This window comes from Caretta caretta, chromosome 3 (assembly GCF_965140235.1).
Source record: "Caretta caretta isolate rCarCar2 chromosome 3, rCarCar1.hap1, whole genome shotgun sequence".
In the NCBI taxonomy this organism is placed as follows: Eukaryota; Metazoa; Chordata; order Testudines; family Cheloniidae; genus Caretta; species Caretta caretta.
In genome coordinates, this window is record NC_134208.1 from 199,513,429 (window position 1) to 199,539,499 (window position 26,071).

The 26,071-nt window shown below is 41.0% G+C and overlaps 1 protein-coding gene across 11 annotated transcripts in view; it reads left to right on the forward strand.

Moving 5' to 3' along the window:
• Positions 1-26,071, forward strand: part of TASP1 (taspase 1) — a 166,159-nt gene that overhangs the window by 21,250 nt on the left and 118,838 nt on the right. For 9 of the 11 annotated variants that reach the window (XR_007355589.2, XR_007355590.2, XM_048842611.2 and 6 more), the window contains 4 exons: positions 10,241-10,361; positions 11,779-11,863; positions 13,598-13,677; positions 17,543-17,770. Coding sequence is in view for 9 of the 11 variants with exons in the window: in XM_048842611.2 (XP_048698568.1) it covers positions 10,241-10,361; positions 11,779-11,863; positions 13,598-13,677; positions 17,543-17,770 (514 nt within the window). In the remaining 2 variants the exon portion in view is untranslated. The remainder of the gene's footprint in view (positions 1-10,240; positions 10,362-11,778; positions 11,864-13,597; positions 13,678-17,542; positions 17,771-26,071) is intronic. The other 2 variants (XM_048842619.2, XM_048842620.2) reach the window with 1 other exon arrangement.

Here is a 26,071-nt window from a genome sequence, read left to right on the forward strand (position 1 = left end):
GTCAATTAGCCTGCTAGCTGTGTAACCCTTTCTGGCCCTGTGACAGAGAGTGTGAGGAGGACGAGGAGGAGTAGAGTCAGCGTAGTGAGGTTTGATGGTCCTTACTTCCTGTAGAGTTCCTTTCACAGTCTCATACCAGCACCCAAGGAAGCTGTCTCCTTCACACATAAGCTTTACCCTTAAGATAGAAAGTTCCATTTTGCTTGATGAGCTGAATACTACCACAATTTTCCTCCTGATGTTTATTCAATGTTGCAAGTCAGCAAAATAAACAGAATAGAGAAACGTATTCTCCTCTCTTCCATTTATAGTCATTTTGTAACTTCAGTACATTAAAACTGCAGTTTTCATGTTGACTGTCCGTTTAATGGAGTAACTCCATCCTTCTTGTCTTTATGTAGCAAGAATATCTCCTAAGACTGTGAGTATTCTGATTTAGCTAGAATGTATTGTGAAAATCTGTATGTAAATTAAGTCAACTCGTTAACTTATTTTGCTGTTGTAGTATTGATTTTAATTATAAGTAGGGCTGTCAATCGCAATTAACTTGCGATTAACTCAGAAAAATTAATCACGATTCACGATTAAAAAATTAATTGCGATTATTGCAGTTTTAATCGCACTGTTAAACAATAGAATACCAATTGAAATTTATTAAATATTTTGGATGTTTTTCTACATTTTCGTATATATATTGTATTCTGCTGTAATTGAAATAAAAAAGTGTACAAAAACAAAACAATGTAAAACTTCAGAGCCTACAAGTCCACTCAATCCTCCTTCTTGTTCAGTCAATCTCTAAGACAAACACATTTGTTTACATTTACATGCTGTCCTCTTAGAATCATAGAAGATTAGGGTTAGAAGAGACCTCAGGAGGTCATCTAGTCCAACTCCCTGCTCAAAGCAAGACCGACCCCAACTAAATCATCCCAGCCAGGGCATTGTCAACCCGGCCCTTTAAAACCTCTAAGGATGGAGATTCCACCACCTCCCTAGGTAGCCCATTCCAGTGCTTCACCATCCTCCTAGTGAAATAGTTTTTCCTAATAGCCAACCCAGACCTCCCCCACTGCAACTTGAGACGGTTGTTCCTTGTTCTGTCATCTGCCACCACTGAGAACAGTCGAGCTCCATCCTCTTTGGACCCCCCCCTTAGGTAGTTGAAGGCTGCTATCAAATCCCCCCTCACTCTTCTCTTCTGCAGACTAATAAACCCAGTTCCCTCAGCCTCGCCTCATAAGTCATGTGCCCCAGCCCCCTAATCGTTTTCTTTGCCCTCCGCTGGACTCTCTCCAATTTGTCCACATCCTTTCTGTAGTGGGGGGCCCAAAACTGACACAGTACTCCAGATATGGCCTCACCAGTGCCGAATAGAGGGGAATAATCACTTCCCTCGATCTGCTGGCAATGCTCCTACTTTTGTAGCCGATATTGCAAGGTATTCACGTGCCAGATAAGCTAAACATTAGTTTTCCCTTTTTGCTTCGGCCACCATTCCAGAGGACATGCTTCCATGCTGATGACGTTCGTTTAAAAAAATAAAGCATTAATTAAATTTGTGACACAATTCTCCCCCAAGGAGTTCAATGTCCCCGCTCTGTTTATCTGCTTTCTGCCATATACTTCATATTCTAGTAGTCTTGGATGATGACCCAGCACATGTGGTTCATTTTAAGAACACTTTCACTGCAGATTTGACAAAACGTAAAGAAGGTACCACTGTGAGATTTCTAAAAATAGTTACAGCACTCGACCCAAGATTTAAGAATCTCAAGTGCCTTCCAAAATCTGACCCGGACGGGGTGTGGAGCATGATTTCAGGAGTCTTAAAATAGCAACACTCTGATGTGGAAACTACAGAACCCGAACCACAAAAAAGAAAATCAAGCTTCTGCTGGTGGCATCTGACTCAGGTAATGAAAATGAACATGCATTGGTCCACACTGCTTTGGATTGTTATAGAATAGAACCCCATCATCAGCATGGACGCATTTGCCCTGGAATGCACGAAGGGACATATGAATCTTTAGCACATCTGGCATGTAAATATCTTGTGATGCCAGCTACGACAGTGCCATGAGAATGCGCGTTCTCACTTTGTAAATAAGAAGTGGGCAGCATTATCTCCTGCAAATGTAAACAAATTTGTTTGTCTGAGCAATTGGCTGGACAAGAAGTAGGACTGAGTGGACTTGCAGGCTCTAAAATTTTACATTGTTTTATTTTTGAATGCAGTTTATTTTGTACATAATTCTTTGTTTGTAAGTTCAACTTTCATAATAAAGAGATTTCAATATAGTACTCATATTTGGTGAATGGCAAAATACTATTTCTTTTGTTTTTTTACAGTGCAAATACTTGTAATCAAAAATAAATATTAAGTGAGCACTGGAGACTTTGTATTCTGTGTTGTAATTGAAATCAATATATTTGAAAATATAGAAAACACCCAAAAATACTTAAATAAATGATATACTATTGTTGTTTAACAGTGCAATTAATCACAATTAATTTTTTAATCGCTTGACAGCCCTAATTATGAGACAGTACGAACAAATCTTTTTAGCTGAAGTACAAAGAACCTTTCTAGCCTGCAATAAAATCCTGAGTACTGATGCTCCTTCTCAAATTCTGAAAACTATAGAATAGATTATAGCTTATAGCTCTTTTTCCAGTTGTCTAGATATTTTTTATTCTGTGTTTCACCAACTACTTTCTCGTCAGAATTTTGGAAGATCTAACTATCTTTTCAGACAAGTGTCACAAAAGATGGATTTTTCCCAGTTCTGCTTAGTTACACAACTCCTATTACATGGAATTCCAGCCAGTCCAAAAGGCATCACTTCAAAGAGTTGCTGAAGAACAAAATTTGCTCTTGATCTTTTATGAGCGAGCTGACAGTTTGCTTGTGGTGTGCTGGCTGGTTTTTTTTATTTTTGCAGCCTCTAAGTGGAGAAAGAACAGTCCATCTCTGCGTGACTGCATGAACATCTCCAGTGCAATAAATTCCATGATTAAGATAAAATGTTAGCAGTTATGTGAGCAAAATAGCTTACATGTACAAACTAACGAACAGCAACTAACTGTGAATGCTGTTCATATAACCTAATACTACACTGCTGAATTTTATAAAGTGTCATCCATCATATTTGGCAACCTGATCGTGGCAGCATGGGTGAATGTGTTTCCCAGAATTTCAGTGAGCTGCATAATTGAATATAACAAATGAAGATGCTAACTCCAAAGTCTCTTTATGTTGCAGTAATAAATTAGTGGATACTTCATAAGACTGATCGTTAAAACACTGCATGATTCTTTAAGGAGATGGTCACATAGCCATTCGCTTTTGCACAATTCTGTTACCAGCACAATTCTGTTACCAGTTGCCACATATGAGCTGACTGTTGAATTTGTCTTGGAACACAAGAGTTGGGTTAATTTTTTGACTTGCAGTGTACAATAACCACATGCTGTTGTTGTTTTTTATGGAAGACCGGAAGAACTCCATATGATTAAGCTTTTATGTATCTCTATAGCACTTCAGAGCATGACTGTCCAGGTGCTGGAAAGAGACACTAAAGAACACCCAGATAAATATTTTAAGTCTTGATCATGTAGAAGGGGAAAAATAATCACAAGCAGAGCCAAATACTCCACTGATCAAAGTTGCAAGCACTGTGATTTCTGTCTAAACATATGATGGACACAGTTTGTGCAATAGCATTAGCTTGTGTTCCTCTGACTTATTACAAGGCTGTAAACAGATGATACTTAAGTCAGGGCTCAGAACTGATTATTCATCCTATGATGGAAAATGCTATATAAATAAATGCCAGATTTGTGTTTACTCGTGGAACCGCTCCACTTACTGTGTCTTAATGTTGCAGTTGAACTAGAAAGGACATTTTCACTACCTCTTACTAGATACCATAAAGAATCTAAAACAAATCTAAACTATCAAGTATGCAAGTCTAATTAATATTAGATCTATGACGTTCTGTACTGCAAATCTGTTGCTTTCAATTAAATACTGACTTGAACTGTGCGATGTGACCTATTTTGTAGAACTAGATTGAGTTTTACATTTACATTGAGTACATTAATAGGAAAAGATTAACCTCCACAGATGTACACTTTTGAAACTAAAGTCTATATGTTTTTAAAATTAAGTACAAACAATTAATTTGTAATGAGAAACACAGCACTATTACAGTAAAGGGGTCTATGTAAAAGTGGAAAGTTAAAGAGGTTCTGACCTAGTTTTTCAAAATTGTTAATTATAGTTATAATGTTAAAATAAAATAAAAACTGGTTTCATTTGCTTATGACTTCCATTTGTTGACTTGGCATAGTATGATTCATAGGTATGTGTTGTGCTTTGTTGAATTATCTGACTTTAATTTAAGATTCTCTTTAAGAACATTTTAACTGATGAAACAGTATCCCAAGAGGCCACTTCTCAGTGCCACCAACCCTCCAGTAAGAAAGCAACTTTATAATCTTATTGTTTAAATGGTGGCTGTCTATATGCGTTTCTCTTGAATAGCGTTTAGTAGTCACAAAGCTTGCATAAACAGACTGGCCAAAACTATATCAAAGATATCTGAAGTGTTACTTTAACACATGTTGAAAGTAGAGCGCTGTAACAATTTGGCTAGGTGTAATTCCAGGACTGTCAAAGATGAGTAACTTCTACAAGCCTTCCAACTTTGACCACAGCTAAAATATTTAGTATGCTGTGAAACTGGCAAGCATTGTAAGTACATCTTGAAGAAGAGAAGGAATCAAAAAAGAAAATGATAGCTTTAGTAGTTTAGGAGCAATTACAGGATGAAGTGCAACTTTTTTGTTGACAATCTAATTTTTATGTTAGAAGCTAAAATTTCACATCTCAGTAGATGCAAGAATCATAAATGTACTTCGCTGGCAATGTAAGTGCAATGGATGTAGGTTTCTTAAACAATGTCTTCTATTTCATGTGACTAGGCTTCTTTTGGCTAAAATGCTATGGACAGTGTTTCTTCTCTTCTTCCCTCCCCTCTTCCACTTTTATATGATGAGAGGGCAAGCATTTTGATCTGCAAAGCTCATGACTGCACTGATCACCTCCCCAATCAATTGAGACTACTTAGAAATATAAAGGAGTGCTTTGCTTCCATTTAAAAATTAAAAGGTAAATTCTTTGAAGTGGCCTTTACATATTCTCCCATATAACACATCCTCTGATGCTGCTGAAGTTTTTTGCAAAGCGGTGCCTAAGCTACACTGTTGCCCTCTTGCCAGCATCAAATGGTTGGAGCTGAGGTTAAAAAAGATCTGATTGCCCCCACCAGGTCAATTCATTTTTTACCGTGGGTGTTAAGAATATCTTTGTATGCTTCGAGGGAAGAATTCACTTTTCATTTTAAAACTCTCCTTATTTTTGTTAAAGTGTACGATAGCTATTTAGTATTTGGCCACTTACTATTGAACAAGGGTACTTAAACCTTTTGGTCATGGCTGATCTCGCCTCCAAAGATTCAGATAAAAAGAGATGGTTGTAGGTGGTGCATTTCATGCTCTCACATTGTCCCGGAAGTGGATGCACAGTGCCATTTTCTGTTCGGACAAGGGAGCTCATTTTGTCCAGATTTCAAGGCCCAATATACAGAACAGCATGCCATGGGACCATACCAGTAGACAAGAGGATCCATGCCTTTTGAAATGAGGCCCTCAGTCCCTAGATTTGTCATTGGACCAACTTTCAGGCCTGTTGGAGCCGACCATCTTTCTCTTCAGTCAGGCATGACCACAGAACTAAAGTCTCTGCCAGAGAGAGACTATAGTGCCAAGGTCTTCAGTAAGCATTGGAGCTTTATTGGCACAAATAAACAGTAGCTCAGAAGTGGGGCTTTTGCTTCTGAAACTTTACGGATGTCAAGGCTGATTTCTGCTTCTAAAGGTCCTTCTTTGGTGCTAGGAACTACTTAAGTTCTGAAATATGGAAATCAAGCTGACACCTACTGGTATGTCAGTGCAGCAAATTCCTTTGGCACTTAAGAGCCTTGTTCGAATGGAACAATCTGATGTGGCTATCCCTCAGTCCTAGGATCTTCTGTCTGAGCCTGTCACATCATGGTGCATCCATTAACGCTGGGACCTTCATTGGGAAAAATCTCAGAAGCATCAAGCACGTCCTTGCTTATAAGACAAATCCACACCAGTGCCACCTCAGCTGTTCTTAAACATAAAAACAAGAAAAAACAAGTTTAAAGGCATCTGGTGCCCAAATGTTTACTGCCTTCCCCAAAGAGTTTATAAAGCATCTTGGAGCAGTCCCTCTCAGACTCACTCTTACCTTCCCTTTTAGCCCTGGGGCTCTGACTTTCACTGGCAGGGTTTTTCATACCTTTGAAAGCTGGAAGATTGTAAAGTTGCCAAAGTCTTTTACTGTTCCTCATCCTTCCACCTTTCCTAAGACCGTTGAGGTGGTGGCCCCCCGTGCACTGAGTTAGGCCTGCCAGCATTCCACTGTCTTAATCAAATATTCCTTTTTTAACACAAGTTGTGACTCATAACAAAGGAGTAGTGTTATAAAGATTTTTGACTTGGCTTAGTGTGTATGTTCTATGTGATGTGGGGGAAGCTCTGTTTTTCTAGTATGGGGGCCATATGCTCCTTTCTTTGCTGTACTTGAGGAAGGCAGGGAAATACAGAGATGAGTGTTGTAAAAGGGGCCTGTAGAGTGAGTACTTTCTATTCTGAGGATTCTGTAGTAAGGTCGTTGAAGTGAAAAGTTGTTCAGACACGGTCATTTCTTTAAAGTAATTTTTTTCTTGTCTGTGCACTAAGGACATCTGAACTTCACATCCTCACAAACTAAAATGATTGTATCCACACAGATGCTTTGAATTTCTCATAACAGACCACTTATAAAGTTAATAAAATAATGGTGTATTTATATCCATTTTATGTTCAAATCTACAGTCACCTTCTCATTCTCTTTGTAGACTGCCTACACCCTGACACCTGCAAAAAAACCCAAACAAACCCCACACAAACACACTTGAGACTATACATGGACACAGCGCAAAGCCTTACCCTGAGTAAATGAGGGGGAAAATACTTTTATTCTCTGATTTGTGTTGTATGCACAATATGCGCACGGTACAACCAGCTAGCTTCAAAAGACATGTCCATGGTAGATGTGCGGCTTCCCTGCCCTCAGAAACATGAGATGGCACTGCCTATTTTAGGCTTGGCAGAATTTTTTTTAAATAATTTTGAGGGATGATAAAAGTATTTTTTGATTTTTATTTTTTATTTAAATTTTCTTATGTGCTGGAAATCATGGATGTTAGACAATTATTATGATAGTAGACATTGAGATTCAACAAGTTAAAAGGTTTATAAATAGGGTCCTACCAAATTTACAGTCCATTTTGGTGAATTTCACAGTTGTAGGATTTTAAAAAATCATACATTTCATGATTTCAGCTCTTTAAATCTGAAATTTTATGGTGTTGTAACTGAAGGGTCCGGACCCAAAATGGGGATGTCAGGGGATTGCAGTATTGCCACCCTTACTTCTGCATTGCTGCTGATGGCAGTGCTGCCTTCAGAGCTGGGTGGCCGAAGAGCAGTTGCTGCTGGACGGGAGCCCAGGTGTGAAGGGAGCACCGCCTCCAGCAGCATCAAGAAGTAAAGATGGCATGGTATGGTATTGCCACCCTTACTTTGGTGCTGCTACCTTTGGAGCTGGGACCTTGGCCAGCAACCGCTGAAGTAAAGGTGGCACGGTATGGTATGGCCAACCTTACTTCTGTGCTGCTGCTGGCTAGGTGCTGCCCTCAAAGCTGGGTGCCCAGCCAGCCGCCGCCACTCTCTCTGGCCACCCAGTTCTGAAGGCAGTGCAGAAGTAAGGGTGGCAATACTGTGACTCCCCCCCACAATAACATTGGGACTCCCCTCCCCCGGCCCTCTTTTGGGTCAGGACCCTCAGTTTGAGAAATGTGGTCTCCCCCACTAAATCTGTATAGGATAAAAGTACACAAAAGACCAGATTTCATGGAGGAGACCAGATTTCACGGTCTGTGTCGTGTTCTTCACGGCTGTGAATTTGGTAGGGCCCTATTTATAAACCATTAAGTCACAAACTGTCAACACCCCATGTCGAAGTATACAAAATAAATATCCTTAAATCATATCAGTTTTTACTATTTGTTCGCCAGCTCATTTGTAACCAGCCTAATTAAAAAGTCTGAATCCCTGGATTTTGACTCTTAAGTTCTCAGGCAGCATTTTTCTTTTATTGACGGTCTGTAAATTTCAATTATTGATAGAAATATTTTTTCGTGGTTTGCATGTGTAATGTGAAATCGACATTCGCTGATATTTACCGGTTAAAAAACGTAATCCCTCCAAGCCTGCATAGCCCTCCACCCCCGACGTTGCTCTCAGCTTGAGATCTTATTGTCTGATCTGGATTTCCCAACCCTTCCCCCTCTTTTCTGTGTTCAGGGTTGTCATTTTCCACATTTTAGTCCCTAGACTCACCATCTCTGTCTAAACTGCGTTTTTGTATCATCCTTTTAGTTTATTAGGACCAAGGTTAGTGTATGCTATTCCTTTTCTAGGGCACTTCCGTAAGGAACTGAAACAAAACTTGATTAACACTACTCAGTTAAATTCATTTTGAACATTTAATTATGGTCTCTTCTCCAGTTACAGTTAGTTGTCTAGGACTGATGTCAAACAGCTCTCTTGTGCCACCCCCGAGGCAGTTTCACTTCAGTCACAGAAATGGAGATACAAAACTTAAAGGGAGAAGATGTGCTTAAGATTTGGACTTAACCTTTCCTTCCCTGTTTTCCCTCCCCACCCCATTTTGTTTGTGTTGGACAGTGCGACATTTCCTGAATGTCTTGCTCCCAATTCAAGTTCAGTGTAGCAAAAATTGAACTAGTTATGGAGTGGTGGGTAGTATGAAAATAGGCAGCACTACTGGAGTAATTCTGTTTTTTTTAAATCTGTGATTGTGTAGATGACTCTACTTGGTTGGGATCCTTGAGGATGAAAGTGCTGTAGAAATGTAGAATATCAGTCATAACAAATATACACTAGCGTTGCAACTTTGTTAAGAGAACACAGACTAAGCATGGAATTGTACTTTTCCACCTATGGAAGAAATTACATGCCCATCAAAATGACCGTCTCCAGGTGAATGGTCAAACAGAAACAGAAATCGAGTGACCAAAGAGATTGAAGTGTTCTCCGACTTGTTTTTGAATGTTATAATTCTTGACGTCTGAATCAGATTACAGACCTAAAAGTGGCAATTCTTCAACAAAAAGCTTCAAAAACAGACTCCAATGAGAGACTGCTGAATTGGAATTAATTTGCAAACTGGATACAATTAACTTAGGCTTGAATAAAGACTGGGAGTGGATGTGTCATTACACAAAGTAAAACTGTTTCCCCATGTTTATTCCCGCCCCCTTCTGTTCCTCACACATTCTTGTCAACTGCTGTAAATGGCCCATCTTGATTATCAGTACAAAAGGTTCTCTTTTTTCCCCCCCTCCCGCCCACTCTCCTTAAGTGATCACTCTTGTTACAGTGTGTATGGTAACACCCATTGTTTCATGTTCTGTGTGTATATAAAATCTCTCCACTGTATTTTCCACTGCATGCATCCGATGAAGTGAGCTGTAGCTCACGAAAGCTTATGCTCAAATAAATTAGTTAGTCTCTAAGGTGCCACAAGTCCTCCTTTTCTTTTTTCCTCAGTAAGTCATCACCAGTCCTAGTACTCAGTGTCTAGTTGAAAAGACTGTGTGTGTGGCCTCTACAGTGTACTCTACAGAGGCTGCACTTGTGTATCTGAATTAGTTGGTAGAGGGTTCTTGGTGCCAAATGCACTGATCGGTTTTTTCCTTGGCGAAATTTTGCTTGTGCCACAAATCTAGTCTTGAACAAAGGGTTTTCCTGGCTTGCTGTATGGCTAGAGTCGTCCTTTATGGTAGCACAGTGCATTTTAAATACACCATCGTAATGTATATAGAGTTTACACTGTAACATATCCAAGATGAGCATCTAGGGAAGCTTTCTTTTCTATAGCAATTTAGTTACTTGCTGCAGAAAGTTCCATAGATTTTGTCCAGGTGAGTGTGGTCAGTCTAATGATACTGAGTTTCAGATCTATGAAGTCATGGTATGTGTATGTATCTTACTCTGTGGCCTGTTCTTATGTTTTTAGGATTCCCCCTTTACAAATGCAGGAATGGGATCTAACCTAAACCTTTTGGGTGAGATAGAATGTGATGCCAGTATAATGGATGGAAAGTCATTAAATTTTGGAGCAGTTGGAGCACTGAGTGGTATGTTAACTGTATATTATAAAGCTTAAATACAGTTCAGGTTTAAAGATGATTAATGCTTTCCCTTAAGAGGAGAGCTCTCAATTTCACTCCAAAATACTCCCATTGAAGTCAGTGGATGGAGGATTGGGCCCATAACTACTATAAAACTCCTGTACTTTGCTTTATGTATTCTTTTTTTTAGCGTTCTAGTTTGTCATGAAGGTAATTCAGTCTCTGATCCTGGATACAGGTTTGTTCAAGTGGAGCACCTTTTAGGCTTGGGGCCTTGGCTATGCTGTAGAGTATAAATAGTGTCGAGATGCTAATACAATATGTAAAATGAAACCAGTAATATGGCTTAATCTGCTTTTACAGTCTGTCTACTTGCAGACTTGATTTAATTCCATGTTATGGTGTGTAAGTGTACACTTTTTACATTTCATTTGAAACATACAATATCTGACAAAACTTTTCCAGAGCTGTCTGAGACAGACGTTTGTTGTTACTCTCACTGGCCAAGGCATATTGAGTTTAAGATTTTTTTTTTTTGTCACAACTCTGACGTAAAAAATTAGAAAAGTGCTTTACAAATGTGTTCCTCTAATGCTCTCTGTGCGATGAGAAAATGAACCTTGCTGTTAACACAGCATCTCCGTTCTGGTCAATTTAAAATGTCTCTTCACTTGTAGAATCCTATGAAACGCACTTTTCAAGAGACAGCATCAAGTTGCTCAAGCCTCAAAACATCTGAGATGTTGAAAAAATCATAGAAAGTGTGCTACTGACTTACATGCTTTTACAAGGGCCATTATAGATTTTTCTGTCTTTGAAAGTGAATACATGTAGTAAAACCTGGGGAGGCCACTGAGGTCTGGAAAATGTCCTATTTTGTTTTTCCCCCATATCCTACTATACCATAAAGCTGGTAATCATAGAAATGGAGAAATAAATGAGCAAACATCTCTGAGAATGAAGAAGAGGATCACCCTGAACCTGTTGCCTTCTCTTGTGGCCGTTTTAAAGGTGACTACAAAAGGCTTTGAGAAAGAATGGCCTTGCTTTTTTTTTTTTTTTTTTTTTAAACTGCTTCATGATTTATAGGAGGCCAGAAAAGAAGTGTCCCTTTCTTGCTACAGGGTTTTGCCCCTTCCCTTTTAACTTCGAATTTCTGGACTCTTCTAGTGGGGCAGTCACATTTCAGTGCACTCCTAAAGAAAATGCTAACTTTAACAGCAAGTGCCAAGCCTTTGTACAGTTATCAGTTTACCATTATATTGAGATCTCTGATATTGCAGGCAATATCTTTTGCCTTAACAAATGTCATGCAAACTTGTAATATCAACAGGAAACTGAATTCCTAATGTTGGTTAGTGAAAATAAAGCCTGCAACAGTTGTGAAACAACATTTAAAATTTTTGTTCCTATTTCTTTTCAGGAATCAAGAATCCTGTTTCAGTTGCAAATAGGTTGTTGTGTGAAGGGCAGAAGGGAAAACTCTCTGCTGGCAGAATTCCACCTTGGTAATTGCTTTGTTCTGCTTGACTTTCCTTTAGTCTTTGGTCTTTAATGAATGCAATATTTGAAGGTTATTCTTATCCACAGAAGGCTGATGCTGTTTGTTACACACGAGCAATAGCGTGCCTCTAAAAGGAAGACTTGCTTTGTTCTCTCATCTTGGAACATATTATTGTGCACTTGGTGCAGCTGTGAATAGAATGAAATATTGTGGATAGAAGATGATACTATGTTGAGTGTTAATTTCTTTCTTCATGGCTGTTGACACAGATTTGTACTATTACTAAATTCTTATTCCTAATTTGATTTTTAAGAAGTCCTGTAAACTTGTTAGTTAGAAAAAAGAAAAAAAATCATTTTAAGAAACCAGGTTTGTTTGCCTTTTCTTATGACCAGATACAGTTTTTCTAAGTGTTAAACTTAAGATTTGTATAGAGTTAAAACAATAATGGATTTTGAAATCCTTTATCTTACTCTCTATCTTTATGGCGATTCCATCTTTTAACCTAAAGTTGGAAAATAAAGATTACAACGTTTTGTTAACCAAAAGAGTTATCCTTTCCAAATGGGAAACAGTTTATTAAAGATGCAGCTGAACAATGGAGAGCATCTTTACAGTGCGTTAAAAATGCAACATTTTTCTTAATATCAATCTGTCTAAATGTTGAAGAGGGAATAAGAAGTACCTTGCAGACTTTAAGTAGCATACATATTTTGAAAGAAACTTAATTATGCTTGTCAATAGCGCATCAGGTAACAGTGAAATCAGGAGACGATGCTAAGAGCTAGTGTATGAAAAAGCAAACTTTAAAATCTCAATTAATCAAAAATACTACTTAAACTGCCAGATGCTGGGACTGGATGACAGGGGATGGATCACTTGATAATTGCCCTATTCTGTTAATTCACTTTGAAGCATCTGGCATTGGGCATTGTTGAAAGACAGGATATTGTTTTAGATAGATGTTAGGTCTGATCCAGTATGGATATACTTATGTTCTAATTTGCATCTGATTCCCTGCATTTACTAAGGCTTATAAACATGGGTATAACTATTAACAGCCAATTAAAATATTTATTTCCAAAGTTTTAAAGCCTTTTAGTAACTGCTCCTTGCATGAGCAGACATAGTGCCTACTATCTTACTACTGTAATACAATTGTTGACACTGGCCATGTGAAAAATCAGTACTTCAGACATGGTTTTGCAAATCTTTTTCAAATTCAGCAGATTCATCAAATGTTTTGCAAAAACAGCCAGGGTCTGAAACTGCATGTGATCTTTATCCTGGGAAATATAGGGGAAAGGAAACTGATTGTCAGAAATCATTTACTGCATACCCTTAAATATTCTGAAATATGCTTAACTGGAAATGTATTTCCATTTTATCCCTATTCATTTGATGTATGTGAGTCTTCAACGTCATCAGCAGTCTAAAAAAGCAGACTTTTTTTTTCTTTTTTCTTTTTTCTTTTTTCTTTTAAAGAAAAGAAGCTCTTGCATGTGATTTGGTAACTTATTTTAAATGTGATAGGACGTGGGGAGGGACTGGTTGTAAGAAATAAACTGTCTCATAACTACATGTTCTCTCTCATAGTAAAACTACGCAAAGGGTCAATTCTACAGGTAGTGGGGACTTTCTTTCAAAAGCCATTTAAAAGCCACCAAACCAAACAATTTGCCTGGGAAGAAGCTCTTGCTAGTTTTTTTGTTTAAACTCCTTCTTCTGTGTGTTTTAGCTTTTTGGTTGGTGAAGGAGCTTACAGATGGGCAGTTGATCATGGGATACCAGCATGTTCGCCAGGTATCATGACTACAAGTGAGTAAACTGGTGGTATGAGTAGAAGGAACAGGTCAGAGTGACTTTAAAAATGGTTTCATATTTTGAAGTGTATTTCACTTCACTGGTATCAGTCATGATACATAAGGATGTTTTAAGTGCTATTATTCTGTAGAACTTGGATAATTAACCTTTATAATTAAAATTTAGCTCCATTTTAGGTCAATAAGTAATACAAATTAATGACTTAACGTATATAAACATTAAGAAGTTTCCTGTCTAAAGTTGCTGATACTCAAATCATCAAACAATGATACCCTCCAAAACTAAGACAGCATTATACTTGATCATATTAACTCTTATTCAGATCCACAATACATTTCATTTTCCAGATAATTTGATTCATAGTCCTTGCTGAATGAAACTCTTAACAATTTTTCCAGTTTCTAAAAAAGCAAAGGTCTTGAAAAATTTATTTGGCTTGATTCGACAGAATATCTTTACACTCCTTGTTTCCTTTTTCTAAAGTCAATGGGGTTTAAGGAGTGTTATATACAGCAGCTGCCACTTAGTCAAGGAGGTTTCTTACACTAACTCCATCCCTACGTAAAATTTCCTTTGTTGCTAGCACCATTGGAAGAAGCGACCGTGAGTTTTCAAGTGTCTGCTGCCAAATGGCATTAAGTGCTGTCATAAAATGGCTTACAGCAGATCTAGATGACACTGGTCAAAAATGCTCATGGCCACTGTGACCTTGTCTTAGCTTTTAAAAACTTCAGGACAATAGCTTAGCAGAGGCAAGGTTTAGATAACATCAGGGATTTCATATCACCTCAGCACAGTCTCAATACGCATGTATATATAGTAAGGAAAACTTCAGTATAAATGGTTAAAGTCTGGCAAAGTTATACACAACTGAAAACAAGATTTTACGATGGGAAGTATCTGCAAACTTAATAGGTGGTGCTACCAGCCCCACTTGTAATTGCACATACCATCCATACAAGCTAAAAAATGAATGCATTTTGGAGCCAAATGCAGATTGGGAGGTAGAGTTTAATGTGTCCGATCTGGTTGAGTTCCTGTGTTGGACCCTCAGTAGACTGCTGTGCTGGGAATCACCTTACTGGGCCCTGTGTGACCTTTAGCCTCCAAAGCCTTAAGAGTCCAGGCACTGGCCCTTGCTTGGACTTCTAGGCATGCACTCAGGGTACAGCTTCTCTGCCTAACACCCCTTTCTGAGAGATGAGACCCAGCAGTCCAACTACCTCACCCCTGGAACCAATGCTGACCCCGTGTCCCCTGTAGGTTAAACATACCCTCTCCCAGAACCCCAGCTGTGTAGGCATTTTGGGTTTACATCTCACTTCTTCAGGATAGTGAAAGCCATCAGAAAGAGACAGACCTGGCACAGATTTCCAAACCACCATTGCTCTTTGCTTAATAGCACAAGAAATAGATCTACACAAAATAATAAACTCACCTGTACACATTTCCCTATGTCAGGTTCTTTGATACTCTGGTGAGCTCTCAGGCCTTGAGCAGAGCTATCTGGGATCCTTTCTCTGCAGCTACTGACTTACCTTCAGAAACATGGAGCCTCTCTAGGTTAGCTAGCTTTCTCTGACCTTGGCTGGTCTGCAGTTAAACAGGACACCCTGCTATAACAGCCTGCCCATCTCTTACCCTTTCCTGCCCAACGCTTCCTGTTCCTGTCTGTGAATTTCTCAAGTTTATATGTCCCCCCTACCAACATCTGGTTCCTTTGTTCTGCTCCTTATGTTTTTCCATTCTTGACTTCCTCTACCTAGTCTGCAAGGGCTGGTGAAGTATCTTTTTCCAGCTCCAGTCAGCTTCCTTGCGTGAGTGTACAGTCCATTGTCCCTCATCTGGTAGTTACATGCTTTAGCCCATGTCAGCAAGTGGTGGATAAAACATCCACAATTAGGTATTCCCTGATATAGTAATCTTTTAATAGATTCATAGCATCAACCAGAATTCATAAACTGTACAGACATGTTACCCAAATTACCACAGGGAGGTAGATTTAAATATTCTACAGTTCCCACAAATTGTGGAGCTGATTATTCTGGGGAATCAGGTTCTGAAGTAAAAACTGAAGATCAGGGCTGATAACACACACCTTGTGTGTCTAGATGGATGACCACTGTCTGGAGAGTGACTTCTGTTTCAGTGAAGTGGGTTGATGGAATGCAAATTTGTATAAAACCTTAATTTGGGATTACAACATTTGGATTAACCCACTAACACTGATAATGTTACGGTGCACTTTAAGGTAGCCGAGCACTGCCTTCTGCCCTTCTAGAACACAGAGGGTGCCTAAATGTAAACTAAAACCCAGGAAATAGAGTTAAGGTAACATCCCTCTTTCCCTGCCTGCTCCCCAACCTTAACTCTGACCCTGTGGAAATGGCAGCAGGCATTGTGAATAAAGAAATTGTGTGCTCAGCATATTTTTGCTTCATTCCTAATTGGACAGTTGTACTATCCGTAATATGCTATGTCCACTTAATGTCTACACAAGTGGAGTACAAGAATACTTCATCTCATCCTAATAACCCCTTCCATATTCTGAGTGCCCACCCAAATCTCCAAATGTGCACTGGCATTCTCATACAGCGATGCACACTCCCTGTCCTCTGCTCAACTGCTCCTCCAGTGAATACTAGCAGTGTGGCACAGACATTGTTCCACAAAGGTAACTGAAGGTTCTCTCTTAAAAGGTTTTCTGAAGGTGATGATGAAAGGGTTATTATCTCAAAATCTCTAGGAAGAGTGTGTGTGTATTGGTTAGGAAGAATGATTAAGTTTTAGGTCAGGCTTAGCTAACTCATGTTTTTGACAATCTGAGTATACATGTGGATTTTAGGACATTTGGGGGGAAAATGGCCCTTAAACAGAAGACTCTGGCTAAACCTTAACTATGGAAGTTCTATTTCTTCTCATCATGTGGCAAGTAAATGAGCTCAATTCACTGCCTGTGTTCTGCTGGCAGAACTCTAGCCAGTTAGTGGTGTAAAGTCTACCTGGAAGGGATCACAGTGATGCAAGCTTACTTGCAATTCTCTGAGACCCAGGAGCAGCAAAGTGCAGCCCAAACAATGTATAAGCTTAGCACAGGGCAAAGTGGGGCGAGGGCACCCAGGAGATGCCCCCCAGGTGTGTTGACTGAGTGCATCTGATAAAGAGTTCTGATGGAGCTCCACAGTAAAACAAAACTGTCCTCCCTGGTAGAAGCCCATGGCAGATAATGGATATACCATTGCCTGCCTCTTCCTGTGGTGAATCATGTTCCTTGGGTGCAGAAAACTTTACATGTACAGGGACATACAGATTGATTCACTCCTGCAAACACAATCTTGGTGGCTGTATGGCTTTATCTTGTCACATGTTGGGTCAAAATCTGTGACACTACTAACAGCTGAACATTACTTTGCTTTACATGCTGCTGTCTTTGTCAAAGTGGAGCAATATGAAGGAAAATTAGATCTAATACAGTAATTCAATTTAGCCCAAGTATAGCTGGTGTAATATATCAGAGTTAAATTTCATATTAACATACCTATTTTTAATTACTTGCATCTGTTTCTGTTTTCAGTTATGCAGTAGTTATTTAGCAGCTGCTGAGCCGATTGCTGTGCTAAGCCACTTTAATTCCTGTAATTTGCTGGTATATTCTTTTTATACTCCCTCCCTCCAACTGCAGTATTCTCTTTTCAAACTGCGTTAAAAGGGAAAGTGTACAAAAACCTCCTTTCTGATACTGTTTCAGTCCACTCTATGAACTGACTGCCAGGGGGTGCTGTATGACTAGTCAGAGCTTGATCTGATCTCCAAAGATAGAAAACATATCCTTACTACTCCCACTATCTTGGGTTCATAGCTTATTTTAAACTTGGATACTATGACCTTGTCTACACTACTGAAGTAAGTCATCTGTTACGCTACTCCAGCTACGTGAATAGCGCTGCCCTGCGTCGACAGGAGACGCTCTTCCGTCGACTTACTCGTTCCAGTGGAGTTCCAGAGTCGACTGGAGAGCGCTCTGTGGTTGATTTAGTGGGTCTTCACTCGACCCCCACAGCATCGATCGCAGCAGCATCGATCCCCGGTAAGTGTAGACTTGGCCTCTATCTTGAATCATTAACATACATGTTGCCTTAATGGTAATCTCAGTATAGAAACACCATGTTACCTACTCCAGCAGAAACATCACATAATACTTATGAAGATCTATATTTGTAATTGTATATATCAGTTACTGAAGAAAAGTATCAGATTTACCATTAACCCGAATTTAATATTTGTGATTTGACCGTGATAGAAATTTCTATATTGCTGTATCTGTTAATCGTATTTGAAAAAAAATTAATGAAATATTCAAATGATGACCCCAGGTTGGAATGATTAGAAATACTGCCCAAAAGAACAGAACAGATTTCAGTAGGAGAATGGAATGGAAAACCTTGTGGTTATATAACTTATTTTTTGTTGTGCACTAACAAAAACTAGGATTTAAGCATCTGACAGTAGTAAACTTCTCAGTTATGGTATTTGAAAATCCGTTTAATTTATTTAACTAGGTGCCTATTTGAAACATGCAGTCATAGAAATATCAGATTATTTAAGCATATGTATAAATAGTACTGCTGTCAAGTGAAGAACAGGTAGATTTGACTAAATCTTGCTTTCTGAAAATATTCAAATTTTCTTGCACTTTGTACCTTTTCTATGAAATCATCATCATATAGGACAACTCTAATGCTGTGAGATTGTGGTCTTAAGACTTGTCCTCTGAAATCTGGAATGCTAGATTAGTTTCCAAAATAGTTAGTACACACTCAAAGCGTGCAACATCTTGTATTAAAGTATGTCTTTTCATATGTGAACCACAGAATTACACCCAAAGATAAGAAATGTATTCACATAACTTGCTCAGTAAATATTCACCATGAAATATAATTCCATAAAGTAACACCGCAAACTTTATTATGTGACTTGTAATTAATATCACAAATTTGGTCTGAAGAGCTTGACTTCTGGTGATGCCTCAGCTTGGACTGTACAGGTATCCCTGCAATCATGAAGCCTATTAAGGACCAAAGTACTGTTTAGCATTATATATGCTATTTTGTAAAGCTTTTATTCCAAAGACGCTGAAATAGTTATCAAAAACCTTTGCAAAATCACATAGCTGAACAGCAAAACAAATCTGTAGAGTCTTAGGCAAACTGTATTCAGATGCATTTATGGTTGAGTACATAGTAGTAGTTTTGGGTAAATGTATTACAGGGATGTTGCAGTTTTCCCCAAAACAACTCTTCAAGAAATTCCGAGGTCAGATTAAATTGAAATGAAATCTAAACATGTTGATTTATGAAAATGCAGTTAGGGTACCCAAGAACCTTACCTCTGCCCTCAGCCATGTAACATGATTATAAGGCATTTTGGTGCATGTGGTCTTAGAATAGAGAAATCTGTCTCTTAGAGATAGATGAGTTTCCCCCTGCCCATAGGTGTAATTGCCAGACAGATTTAGGGTGGTTGGGTGCTCTAATTGTGCATTTCCATAACTTAACATGTTTTAAGTTTAACTCTGCATTCCTTTGTTTATATTACACATTTGCTGTAATGTTTTGTCCTAAGTTGTTAAAGTACTTCAAACTTGAACATTTTTTTGTTTCGGAATTTCTTTAATGTATGAAACTTTGCATGGAAGCCAAATACAGTTAATGATCATTAATGTCAAATCATGAAAAATGTAGTATCAACCTTAAATCGTGTCTGTGGTCAGATTCATGGTATTCTTCTTAGAGTGCTTGCTCATGTCCATTTCACATTAGGTGTGTGTGCTCGCCATATGCACCAGTGCTGGAAGTTTTTCCCTCAGCAGTGTCCGTAGGGGACTAGCTCTGGCGCTTTCTGGAGTGGCGCCCGCATGGCGCAGTATAAGGGGCGCCGCCAGCTCCCCCCACCCTCAGTTCCTTCTTGCCGCCAGTGATGGTGCTGGAATATCTGCTGTTTCGGCTAGCGTTGTTTTGTTTTCTGTTCTTGTGAACTTTGAAAATCTGTAATATAGTTGTGTACAGTTAGTAGTTTCTTAGTTATCCTTAGTAGTAGTTCTCAACTTTTCGTTAGTCCCAAACGGGACTCAGCTGTTTTAAGCCCTGCTATTGCTGCGAACGGCCTATGCCCATCAGCGATCCACATACCAGCTGCCTAAGGTGCTGAAGCAAAGGGCACATAAGTCACAAGTGCTCTATCTGCAAGTCCTTTAAACCTAGGACAAAGAAGGAGCACGATATCCATCTGAAAGCGCTCCTAAAGGAGTCGGCACTCACTCTGGCACCGGAGCAGCAGTCCAACTCCGCACCAAGCACAGAGGCCTCTGTGGGCAGTGCTCTGCCAGCGTGGTCCACGAGCCAGCACCAGTCCCCCTCCACAGCTCTGGGGAAGAAGTCAAGCAGTGCAGCCCATCTCATGCTTCTCCTGTGACCCCGGATAGTGGGGCAGGCCCTAGCCAGTTTCAGGTGCCGTCGACGCTCGAAGCTCTTTGAGTGTCTCAAGAGATCCTGATGCTCCCCATGCCGCCCACACTGACTCCCGCGGTACGCCAGTGTCAGGAAAAACCCGCATTGGGACCTGTGCATGTGTCCCCACCTCAGCAGTACTGATCCCCATTAAGAGGGACGTCCCACCAACGTTTGCCCACCTGAAGCCGTCACGTCTCAGGACTGGAGAGGCAGGCTCAACGGAGCCCACCTCAGTCCCCCACCAGGGGCACCAATTGAGGGACTCAAGGTGTACCTTGCTGGTAGATTGGCACAAACCCTCTGAGGCATGTGCCACTCAGCAAGAACGCCGGGACTGGCCCCGACTGTCTCCAAGGGCCCAGTACTGACCCCGGGACCGATCGGGCACCAGAAACCACTGATTGCTGGGCCATCATCTCCTGTCTCCAAGAAGGAGGTCGCCCTATTCAGGACGATCCTCCTGGCAACCGGGCCGTAGTAGCTCCCGGTCCTGTTCAGTGTCCCAGTGCTGGTCAAGTAGTATGATGCGTGGATCGCTGGGTATCCGACGCAGATCCGCTGAACACCCGAGAGCCCGACCAAGACAGCCTTGCTCGGACAGGTGGACTTAGAGATGTAGTGACTGGCACTGGTTGGACAAGAGCCACTGTTCAGCTCGATCCTGGTCGCCCGGGACCGACTGCTCCACTGGTAGTTCCAGCTCGGAGAGAGATTCCCTGCCTGTGGGACAAGCCCCGGTACCAGCGGTGCCATCTACATTATTGGCACCGGAACCTGTCCCATGGCCCCAAGCACAGTGGCCAGCGCCATGGTATCCTTGGAACCTTTGGGGGTTCACCCAACCTTCCCAGGCTGCCTGATCAGAGTTGGTAGCCTCGGAGAGGCCAGCGACCTCAGTATCCCATCTCCCTCCAGTGCTCGAGGCTTTGAGGAGTAAGACTCCATGGTCCAGGAGGACCATAGGGAGCAAGCTGTTGGACCACCAATGGCCGTGGAGGTTCCTAGAGCACTGTCCTCATCGTCGCCGGACAAGGCTATCACAGGGCCCCCTCACCCAGTTCCTCAGGATGACGCCAAAACGCACCAGGAACTTTTGAAGGGGGTCGCTTCTAACCTGGGGCTTCAGGCAGAGGAATTGGAAGAGCTCTCGGACTCTGTTTGATGTCCTCTGCTCCTCGGCTCTTGCCAGGGTGGCTCTACCCCTTCATGAAGGGATTTCCAAGCTCAGTAATGCCCTGTGGCAGACCCCTTCTTCCCTGGCCCCTATCTCTAAAAGGGACGAACTCAAGTACTTCATGCCGACCAAAGGGCACAAGTACTTGTACTCCTACCCAGCCCCTCCTTCCCTTGTGACTGAGGCGGTTAACCACAAGGAGAGACAAGGACAACCCAGGGCCACCCCCAAAAATAAAGACTCGAGGAGGCTGGATCTCTTTGGACGTAAGGTTTATTCGTCTTCCAGCCTTCAGCTGAGAGTGGCCAACCACCAAGCCTCCTTTGTCAATATGACGTTAATATGCGGCAAGCCATGGCCAAGTTTGAAGAGTTGCTCCCCGTGGCTTCCAAGAAGGAGTTCAGAGTGATCCTTGATGAGGGCATGACTGCGGCCAGAGCGGCCCTCCAGGCAGCATCGAATGCTACAGCTGCCCACACCATGGCTTCTGCTATCTCCATGTGGCAAGTCTCCTGGCTTCTCCTCCATGGGCTGTACACCGAGGCCCAGCAGTCATTGCAGGACCTTCCCTTCGGCGGGGCCCTATTTGCGGAGCAAACACAGCAAGTTGAATAGCCTCAAGGACTCCCGCACCACCCTGAAAACCCTGGATCTCTACGTCCCAGCCCCAGCATGTAAACGGTTCAAACCACAGCAGCCTCAGGGCCAGGGGAGCCAGCCTTGGCAGGACCAGCCCCATAAATGAGCTAAGGGTTACAAGCACCGCCAGAGCCACCCGCCTCCACCCTTGGCCCTGTCGGGCTCAACCCGTAATAAGCAGGGGGCCAAACAGTCATTTTGAGGGTGCGCCTGAGGGCGACCTACCAGACTATTCCCAGGATCCATCTTTCCCAGTATTCTCCAACTGCCTTTCCCCTTTCCTCTTGGCGTGGACTGCTATAACTTCAGACTGCTGGGTCCTCAGCACAGTGGAACGGGGTTATACCCTCCAATTCTACCTCAAACTCATGAAGAGTTGCCATTTTGAAAATGGCTACTACAGCTCATTGTTCTCAACAGTGGTTTGGGGAAGATGCCATCCCCTTCTGCTGCTGAGAAACGTTGAGGAGGAAGTAAATGGTGGCACTCTTTGCAAGGGCAGCTTGTGGTCTGAGTCCTATTTAAAAACAATAGGTGGTGGCAGCCATTTTGAAAGAGGGCAGTTCTTAGCAGAATTCCTACTGAAGGAGAAACTTTCATTAGTGAAAAATAGCCGAGAGAAAACTATCAATTCTAAAAATCAAGTGTAGCATAAGCATAAGATTTCAGTGAGTTTCAACTATAAGGGAAGTCTGAAGAGACTCCATTAAGAGCATTAGGGACAATGGTTTGACATCAGAAGCTAAACTTATTAAACTTTAATAAATTAATGCATTTACTCAAGAATTCTCAGTGCTCTAATTTTGGGGAGGATATGTTTTATTCTTCCTAAATAAAAGGCTAAATCCCAGTTTTGTGCAAAACTTTAACTATGGAACTGTAACTGACTTTACCAGATTTATTCTATTCTGCATTATGTGGTGGTTGACCTTGCCATTGAAGTACATGCTGAGGTATTTGTCAGTGTAGGAACTGATGGACTAGAAGTTTCATGGGATTTGTGGTGATGATGAGGGCAAGAGGGGAAGACCATCTTAACATCAGCTAGCTGCTGAAATTCTCTCTTATCCTTGCTATTTTTAACTTTAAAGACACAACTCTACAGTTCACTGTTTTTTGCTTTTGTATAGGCCATATTTAAAGGTGAGAAACTAGATCAACCACTAAATACAATATTACTGCTCTAAAGGTCTTTTACATTTGTGTTTTAAGTGTATAGGGCTAGAAATTGGTCACTTACAGGTTTTTATGCTAGAAGAGATCCTTGTGATCTAGATTGACTATAGACAAAAATCTCACCCAGTAATTTCTGAATAAAACCTGTATCTTGTGGCTGAGTACAGCATAGTTTTTTAGACCTCCAATCTTGATTTAAAGACTTGAACTGAGGGAAATTCTACCATGTCCGAAAGTAAATTGTTCCAATGGCTAATTCTTCTAGATGCTAAACATTTTGCATATTATTTCTAGTCCGAATTTGTCAACATTTCATTTCCGGCCTTTGGATCTTGTTATACCTCTGCTATCTTAAATAACCGTCCGCTATTCAGAATCTCTCCCCATGTAGGTACTTATAGACCATGTTCAAGTTGTCTCAACCTCCTGTTAAGGTAAATAGATTGAGCTTGTCTTGCTGTAAGGCAGGTTTCCCAGACTTAATGATTCTGAACCCTTTCCAACTACTCAGCATCCTTTCTGAAGTGTGAGCACAGACCTGATTCCCCTGTGCAACAGGGTGCTTGGAGAGGTTAGTGCAGTTAGCAGTTAGTGCACCTGACTTCCAGCCCCTTGTCTCTCTGTCAGAGCAGTAGAAGTGCCTGGTTTCTGACTCTAAGCCGTGAATGATTTGGCCTCCACCCACATCTGGGTCTTTGTTCTTCAGGGGGGTATAGCAGGGGGACCGGGGCCCTCCCTCTCCACTGGGTCCCACCCCAGGGTTCCGTGGGAAGCAACACCAGCAGGGTCCTCCCTGCAGAAAGTCTAAGTCCCCTGTTCTAGGCTGCTTCCTACCAAAGGAGTCCAAGTGAGCAGGGCCCTGCAGGATCTGCTGGTTCTCAAATGTGGTAGTGGTTGGAGAAGGCCTTGCCTGTGGGCCTTACCCACTCTGTAGTCCCCTCTCAGGCTCAGCCTTCTGTCTAGCTTCCCAGAGAAGGAGTCATCTCTCCTGCAGCCTGTCCTCCTGGGCTTCTGTGCTTCTTTTAACCCACTTCTCCAGCCAGAGCATGCTCAGCAGACCCGAAAGGGCAGGGCTACCTGGGCCTTTTGACCCCTTTGGGCCCAGTGTTGGGTTTGTTTACCCCTTCACACCCTGTTTGTACATCCAAGGATCATGTTAACCCTCTGAGTCATTGCATTGTCCTGGGAGTCTGTGTTCAGTAGGTCATCCATCAAGTCCTCTTGAGTCATTTCTTTCTGGGATACAGTTAACCATCCTTTAAGTGTGACCTGCCTTTTTCCTGGATGTATGACCTTTAATTTGACTGCACTAAAAAACATGTTCAAATAACACCAGTTTTCCAAGCAATACAGATCTCTGTTAAATTGATCTATTGTTACTATATTACCAGTTGGTGTCATCTGTGATTTTCTAGCAGTTTTATATCCTTCAGAAATCATAGATTCAAATATCATTGGGCCAAGAACCAATTTTTTTGGACCTCCGCTAGAAACATGACCTTTGGCTTTGGATGAAAAGTGACTTGCAGTTACTCTTTGAGATCAGTTTTTAATCCATTTAATGTGTTATATTGATTTTTTGAATCAGTGATGCCAACCAGTCTTGTAATCTCATCATGATTATATAAATTTTAACTGCTATGGAGGCTAAAACTGTGCAAATACTTTTTACCAGTTTTCTGGAGTTGAATGACATATTGGTATCCCAAATTCATGTTTATTTGCTGCTTATTACCTTTAGGCATGTACAGTTTCTTGAGTAATGATGGCCTTTGTCCTATGCCCTGCATTTGGTAATCTAGTGGTGCCCTCTTGAAAGGCCATGTTAAAGGAAAAGACTTTGTGAAAATACTATTACAACATACTGCACTGAATCAAAACCTATGTATAAAATTGGCTTTAAAAGCAAATCTCTAGGAGAGTATGCTTCTTGAAAGCACAAACCTTTAGATAAGTGAAAAATGAAAGTACACTTTAAAGTCAAAACTAATTAACTCTTATGCTTGTGAAAGGTGCTAGAGACTCATGTCTTCTATTGATAGCATGTGAATTTTACCTATTGAACTTTGGAGATCTTCATATGTTGAGGGTGCAGTTGAAGTGGCGAAGTAGCCAACCAAGGTGCAAGAGTGATGGGAGACATCCTACAGTGCACTTATTGCATCGTTTGGTCTTAGTGCTCTCCCAGCGTAAACTAACTTACAGGACAGTATTAGTAGCATGATGTGAGTTGGCCTATATATTCCATAATCATGTACAGGCATTGGGCCAGTGGATATACAAGTGGTACAGATGTGCTGTGGCCACTACTCACACCATAGGCTGTAAAAGCAGCTGTAGGAGAGGGGAGCCTCAGGGCAGGTAGGATGGACTGGCAGAATACTCTTCCACACAGATTTTTGGACTTTGAACAGATAAGCCAAGAGTATTGGAAGTGCAAATTTCCTCCACCCTGTCCTATCAATGTGCATGAGTCTTATTCTTGAAGGATCACTTCCAGGGTGAATAGTTCAGTCTCCAAACCCATTCAGTCCTTTGCCATTGCCAACAATGCTACCAGTAGTTCCAACTAGTATTAATTGTGGTTTAGGTTTATGTATGCTTGTCCATGCAGGACTGAAACCACCAATTTGTTCATTTAAACTGCCACACAGCTTTCAGATGACAGTGACTTAAGGTCACTGGTAACCTAGAACTGAAGAGCTCCAGAGCCTTATCACTGTCCATGAGCCATTTAGGTTCCAATAAATGCACTTGAGCACATCAGTAGGACTCCTCACCTGCTTGAAGTTACACACGATCTTAAGTGTCTTGCTGGATTGAGGCCCAAGTCAACCTGAAAGTTTACCTGTTAAACATTGAACTTAAATTCACGTGTTTTCTAAATGGC